The following is a 7,725-nucleotide window of genomic DNA, read 5'->3' on the forward strand; positions in this document are numbered from 1 at the left end:
AATACGCTCTATAAACGCATATCCAAGATGATTTGCTCTCGTTTGTCTGAAGTTCTTCCTGTTTTGATTCATGGTAATCAAGGGGCTTTTATAAAGAACCGCCTCTTGGCTCATAATATCCTCATTTTCCAAGACCTTCTCAAGGGCTACACGAGGAAGAATATCTCAGCTCGTTGTATCATGAAGATTGACCTCAGTAAAGCGTACGATACAGTAGATTGGCAGTTTGTGGCTGACTTGCTAAAAGGTCTTTGTTTCCCCTCTAGGTTCATTCATTGGGTGCTGGTTTGCTTAAAGGGGACTTCTTATTCTTTGATGCTCAATGGCCGGCTTCATGGCTCTTTTTGAGGGGAAAAGGGTCTGAGACAAGGAGACCCTATATCTCCTCTGTTGTTTGTCCTGATTATGGAGTACCTAACCAGGCTCTTACTTCAGACTTCTAATCAAAAAGGGTTTGGTTTTCATCCCCTTTGCAAGCATGTTAATCTTGTCAATCTCTGTTTTGCAGATGATCTAGTTATCTTTTGCAAGGGAAATGTGAACTCTATGAGACTTACTCAGTCTGCTATTGCTAGTTTTTGTGCAACTACAGGCCTCTCAATCAATAATACCAAATCGCACATATACTTTGGAGGTATCAATGCCGACTATAAAGCTCAGTTAGTGGAGATCTCTCGAATGCAAGAAGGCTCGTTTCCGCTTAAGTATCTTGGAATACATCTAAGACCTACTAAATGGAGAGCTGCTGACTGTGGGGAAATTATTGGGAAAATTCAACGGAATCTTCATTCTTGGACTAGTAGGAACCTTTCCTTTGCGGGTCGAGCTCAACTTATTCATTCTGTCCTTCTTGGAATAAGAAATTATTGGATGAATATCTTTATTCTTCCTCAGAAAGTAGTGGCTGCCATTGATAAATGTTGCAGAGACTTCCTGTGGAGGACCAAAGGGCATCGCAGCAAGCTTCACCTTACTTCTTGGGAGCAAGTCTGTCTTCCCAAAAAGTATGGAGGAGTTGGTTTCTGTGAGGGCAGGAAATGGAATATTGCTATGATGGCTAAGTACATTTGGGCAATTTCTAGCAAGAAAGATTGTCTTTGGGTCAAATGGATAGATGCCATCTATCTTAAAGGAAATAGCTTCTGGTCTGTGCCATTAATTCATGATACCAGCTGGTATTTTCGAAAACTTCTGAAGTTGAGGAATGCTGTTGATTATTATGCTATTAACTCTTCGGTATTAAGAGGCAAGTTTAAAGCTAAACTCTTTTATTTGTCTCTTATAGCAGCTTCAGAGGTGCAGTATGCCTCTGCTGTTTGGCATCATCTCTGTGTCCCGAAACATAGATTCATTTCTTGGCAAATGATAAATGATCATCTTCTTACTCGTGATAAACTAGGAAAAATCTTGGAGCTTCCATCGTATCTTTGCCCGGTTTGTGAGTGTTTCAACGAGTCCCACCAGCACCTTTTCTTTGACTGCTCCTTCACTAAGAACCTCCAGCAAGCAGTCAGTTCTTGGTCCGGTTTCCAGGGTTGGCCTCTTACCATGGTAGCCTGGAAGAGTTGGTGCTCTCATGTTGGTTATGATCTGCAGCAGCTGGTTTGGAATGCTATTATTGCAGCAGTGATCTACTCGGTCTGGTGTAACAGGAATAGATGTCTGTTTGATCTGTGTTGTAGCTCAGTGTTGGTAGTTAGCTCCACCATTAAAGCTGCTATCAAAGCTAGAGTTAAGACTATTACTTGTACCAAGGCTAAGAAAAAAGACAGAGATGTTATTAGCTTTATAAATTCCCTGTAATTCATGCTTTTTGTTGTGTGTTGTAGCTGATTGCTACTGTTAATCTTGTATTTGGTTTGTGCTAGTTGAATATAAAGTCTTTCTTTTCCTCAAAAAAAAAAAAAACAATTCGAGAATATGTGGCCAGGGAAGATGTGAAGGTTATGAAGATTGCATCTGAAGACAATCTTGTTGATCCATTTACAAAGACACTACTAGAAGCAACATTTGATAAGCATATCAAGAAAATAAGATTAGTAGAATTAAGACATTAGTTTCAATGAGTGCAAGTGGGAGTTTGTTGGGGTTTTATGCCGTAATTGAATATCTTTGTAATCACATTTTATTATCAATAATAGAATAGAAATCATTTTTGACTTGGTCAATCACTTTGCTCATGTGTTTTATTTTCATGATTATTTGTTTAATATAAAGTTCTATTAAATCTCGATCAAATAGCTAACCATATTTATAGTGACATAATCATAGTGGAATATAAATATAATTGTATGTTAAAAAATAAGTTAGTCCTAAGATTAGTCAGTGTACTAGATTTACACTGACTTGCCAATCTACGATATGGTCTACTTACACATTGTAGTGTTATGTTCTTTCCAGAACATTAGCAAAGTAGATAAGATCAGATGTATTTGTTACATCGGACTAGACCGATATTAACTTTAGATAGATAAGTAAATATATCGTTATTATCTACTATAGTCATAACATAAAGTTGACCATAAGTTAATTCAATCTCAATTCTGAGTGGTTAGTATTCTAAATTATTGTATTATTCAAGTCCTTTGATTTTTTCATTGCCAGCTTACCCTACGGACTAGCCCATACTTACATCTTGGGGACTTGGTAGTATTATTGAGTGGGAGTGTTAATCATAATTATGAACATCTATAGCTTCTAGCAAGAAGTGAATTGATGATCACCTTATAGCTTGGTTCAACGAGTTAAATGATTGAGTACTCATTTCTGTGATTAAAGTTCACAAAAATATCATTTACAAGGAACTTAGTGGTATTTAAGGACAAAATACAATGAGGGGTAAAATGGTAATTTGCACCTAAGTCAGTTGTAGATTATCTATAGAGGATTGAATGGAAAATTATGATTGTAACAATGGATAACGTATTTACTTTAAGTGTAAAGCATTCTATGCGTTCAAGAGAGCAATTGTGAGTCTTTAGTGGAGTTATGAGGAATTAATAAGGTAGTGAAATTATTCGATAGCAATTTTACGGTAACTTATTGGATCTTGAATTCATGGGTCCATGGTCCCCACAATGGCTTTGATTAAATCATCTAGCTAGTCTCGATTAATTGAGTTAATTATCAATTAGGATTGTCAAACTGAAAGGTACTTTTATTTTATGCACCAAAACAGTTTAAGCTAAAGAATGAGGCATGTATTTATCCAAGTGGGGGATTGTTATTGTAATGTCTCAAAATTCCTAATAAGGCTTAGTGCCTTGATTAGGGGACCCAGGAGGGCAATATGGAAATATTATGTGCATGTATATGTAATAATAGGATTAATTATTTATTTATGTGAGTTATATTATGATATGACTATGTTTGCATGTTTAAGTGTATTAAATATGCATGTGGGCTCGTTTCTTATTAGAATGGCATTTTCATAATTTTGACCCGTTGATGGTATAATTGTAAATATGTGTTTTAGGAATGAGACCAAATTGTTATGTGGATATATTTGATTTAGTCGGCACGAGGCGATCCTAGTGAGCAAGTTAGCGGTTTAATCACAACGGGGTCAAATACCCGACTCGGGGTGAGCCAGGGGGGATTTTTGTAATTTATTACATTTCTTTGATTTATCGAGTAATAGGAAATTATTTGGTAATAATTACTTGGGGATATTAGAATTAATTGGGAAATCATGACGCGTTAATTGAGATTGGTGGGAAATGGTGGCAAAATACCATTTTGCCCTTAGGAGCATTAAAGAGAAAGCTTTTGGGAAGGGGCATTTTAGTCTTTTCATCCCAATGGATAGACTCAGTCAAGTAGAAGCCTTCGAAGAGACTATGACACTAAACAGTCAGCTTCTCCTTCTCTCTCTCGTTCCCTCTTGTTCCCTTAAAACTCCTGGGGAAATTTTTTAGTTTTTGAAGAATATTGGCTTGGTGATTGAGAGCTTGAAGCTAGGATTGGGTTAGGAGCAACAAAGGGTCGGAGCTCAGTTGAGGTATTGCAGGGCTCGAAAAGGGATCGTGCTCTAGGGTCGTTTCTATTTACCTAGTGCTTGGACTAGAGGTAAGAAAACTGCACTTGTTCTATATTTAGGTCTCGACTAGGTCCTCAAGAGGTAATGGTCATTAATTGCATAGTTCTCCTTTAGTGATAACAATGACAAGAATTGAGCTCAAGCATCCAAAGATGGCTAAACGGCATAGTTTGTTATGCCACGTGTTAAATGCTGAAAACACGGACAACAACAATCATAAAATTATAATGAAAATAATTAATAATATTTTTAAATAAAATTAAACAAACATGCATTATACATTATTTGTACCTAGTAATTATATATATGAGAGTCTAGTTATAAATAAAATATATTTTTCTATTTATAGAATGTCCTCTAGAAAATATAATTCAAATATTTTAAATATTGAATAAATTACCGTTTCAATAAAACGATGGAGAGTAGAAAAAACAAGTTGGGTACGCTAAAAATTTGAGTTGAGATTAGTATATAATGCTATATTCAATGGAAAAATATATTAAATCGTGATGGATAGATAGCTGTATTTAATAAGAAGCACTTTTTTCAGGTGGAGACTTTTTCGACAATCTGTCAATAAAGTGAGTGCTCAGTTTTTTCGTTTTCTAATTAAATAGAAGATTGACAAAGCAAAAGATAATTAAATGAACCCTATGAATAGCAGAAACTAAGCCATCAAAAACTTTGTATTTCTAATTGCATGTTAATTAAAGAACAAATTGAACTTCGTTTAGAATAACTATTAAGGCATGTGATTTTGCAACCAATCCTTCCAAACAAATAATGTGAGTAGATCAAAAAGTACATATGATGTGCGATTTTCTATTGTCGACGCACTATCTTTTCTTTTCCCTTTTTCTTTTTCCTTATGCTTTCCTAAGTAATTAGGGTGTTTACTATGGTAGCTGCCTTGTTTCTTGCTGGGGCTTGAGAAGTAGTGATGAAAATAAGTAATAACAACTGACAAAATACGATTTACTTTTGGTAATTTCCTGGAAATACACTCTAAACCTAATGCTTTCCATTCATGGTCTTGTTTCTCCACTTAAGCCTCATTATATATCAGTCCTAACATGGTAGCAAAATATGATGCTAGCTATTATATAAAACTAATATCATGTTAGAAATTGATTACTTTCTCGATCGTATGCACAAATAGTGAGTATCCAGCAATGTTGTTCCCAGAAATATCTTTTCAATTATCTTCTATTCCTAACGAGAAACTTCACATGTCTACATTCACGTGTATCTCAACCTATTTCATCCTAATCACTCTCCACTCTCCCCTCTTTAATGCACTCACCATTCTCTTGCCTAATTTACCAGCAATACTAATTTTCCCCAAAAAATATATATCCTTTCCAACTCAGCCAAAAAGCCACTCATAAAGCCTTTACTTTTTTTCCAATTACAAGACCACACTAAAACTATATATAAGAGCATACCAAACATATAAATGTACAACTCCCTATTATAAACACTCTCATTATAATCACAAAAATGGTTCTCAATTTCCAAGCCAACACTTCCAATTCATACTCAAATTGCCATCTCTTCCTCCAAAATATTATCTCCTAGTACTAGTCAACCTCAAATTCCCATAATTAATTACAATCTCTATAATACAAAATTTCCTTCCAATATATACAAATATACTAATATTGTGGCCATGGCACTAAAACTTCGCAGTCAATATTCGGTCGTCATAACCCTGCTCGTGATATTTAGAGTAGCCATTCTCGCCACAGCACACAACAGCCGTGACGACAAGTACGTCCGGGACGCCTGCAGTGTGACGAGGTACCGCAGCCTCTGCATCCGCTCTCTGGCGCCATTCTCAAGCGCGGCCAAGGATAGCCCGGTTATTTGGGCTAGAGCCGGGGTCTCCGTGACCCTCAGCGAGGCCAAAGGCGTGGCGCTGTACCTGATGAAGCTCAATCGAAACAACAACGGGACGAGATCAGGAAGAAGAAATTACTACAAAGCTGCGCTGTCTGATTGCGTGGAGCTCTTCGAGAACGCCGTTGACGAGCTTCACCAGTCCCTTAGGGTGATGAGAAATCTGAGCAAGAGAACGTTCGGGACACAGTTGGGCGACCTAAACACTTGGCTGAGCGCGGCACTCACCGACGCGGACACGTGCTTGGAGGGCCTAAAGAGGGGAAGATATGCGAACCCAATACGGGCTAAGGTGTCAAGAACGAGTTATACTGCGAGTAATGCATTGGCTCTTGTTAACAAACTGGCTGCCACTGGTGTGCGCAACCTCCCTGATCCATAGACTGTCCACTCTATTAAGTCTTCTTATTTGGAAAGAAGTAATTTAGCAGTTATATATAAGTAGAGAAAGCTCGCGCCAAAGACTTGGCTACCTTCTACGAATAAATAAGGATATAATTAGTACGTCCGTGGGTTAAAGTACTCATTATGTAAACGGTTGTTTTTTTTTTTCGATTTGGAAAGTTAAATTAATAATAGATACATATATAAATGTTTGATTTGTGATCATGCAAGCCCTGTGTTTGATAATTACTACGTAACATGCGGCCATAAATATATAGGGTGTTGCTGTGAAAAACAACTGCACTAGTGCACCCCTTTTTGGGTTTTATCACTGAGAATAGTTTTCGGCGTGAATATTTTTATAACAGTGTATATTGAAATTATTTAGAGTATTTATAAATTTTCAGAAAATTCCGAATAGTGTAGAGTATTGAAAACTACGTTCAAATTGGTTATTGCACGCGTGACTAATTATTTTTATGCACGTGGAAAATAACATGTTGAACCTAATTTTCGGCATTCTATTCTATTAGTAAATTTCTGAAAATTTGTAAGATGCTCTAAATAACTACAATATACACGGTCATAAAAAAAAATTCACGTCGAAAATTGTTCATCGGGTGCAAACCCGAAAAGGGGTGCACCAGTGGGGTTGATTTCACAGCAGCACCACAGAAATCTCCTAAATATATGTAGTTTTTTTAATGGAGCTTGGTGCAAAATGATTCTGAATGGTGTGTGAAATTAAGTAAATGTTCATGATTTTAATATTGTAGTAAAATAACCTAAACAATTTTTTAATATTACATATTAACAAATTATTATTTTATTCTAAATATTTTAATATTATGGTATATATATATTAGTTTTTATTTTAAAGTTATTTTGATTTTTTTTTCATTTTTATAGGTTGTTGAACGATATATCATACCACAAAATACATATATACTGAGTTGAGAAATAATATACCAACAAAACTTACAAAATTATTACTAAAAAATGTATATATTATGCTAACAAAATTATATAATACCATTAACATGTATATACCGTGATACAAAATTATATACTATTATTATGTATAACAAAACAGAAACTAAATATCATAAAAAAAATGATATACCATACCACAACATATACACTAATTGAAAAATAATATACCAATAACCCATAAAATACTTAAAAAATCAATATTACTTTAAAATAAAAACTAATTAAACAAAACTAATATATATACCACTATATTAAAGTCATATACTCCTAAATAAATAAAAAGATGATAGAAAAAGACAATTTAGATAATCAACAATGTAAAATGATCACTTCTCTCAAAAATTTAAAATGAGGACCGATGCCATTATTTTAGGCATTTACTATAATTTATCTTTCTTTAATACCCAAAA

At 35.1% G+C, this 7,725-nt stretch overlaps 2 protein-coding genes across 2 annotated transcripts; both read left to right on the top strand.

Moving 5' to 3' along the window:
* The first annotated feature begins 405 nt into the window (after positions 1-405).
* Positions 406-1,803, top strand: LOC133817538 (uncharacterized). The gene has a single exon (XM_062250092.1). It carries the CDS (start codon positions 406-408, stop codon positions 1,801-1,803), a length of 1,398 nt encoding a protein of 465 aa, XP_062106076.1.
* A 3,687-nt stretch (positions 1,804-5,490) lies between these two features.
* On the top strand, positions 5,491-6,552 carry LOC133795364 (pectinesterase inhibitor 6). The gene has a single exon (XM_062232817.1). It carries the CDS (start codon positions 5,709-5,711, stop codon positions 6,318-6,320), a length of 612 nt encoding a protein of 203 aa, XP_062088801.1. The 5' UTR covers positions 5,491-5,708; the 3' UTR covers positions 6,321-6,552.
* Positions 6,553-7,725: the final 1,173 nt, after the last annotated feature.

The sequence above is a fragment of the Humulus lupulus genome, chromosome 1, assembly GCF_963169125.1.
Source record: "Humulus lupulus chromosome 1, drHumLupu1.1, whole genome shotgun sequence".
In the NCBI taxonomy this organism is placed as follows: domain Eukaryota; kingdom Viridiplantae; phylum Streptophyta; class Magnoliopsida; order Rosales; family Cannabaceae; genus Humulus; species Humulus lupulus.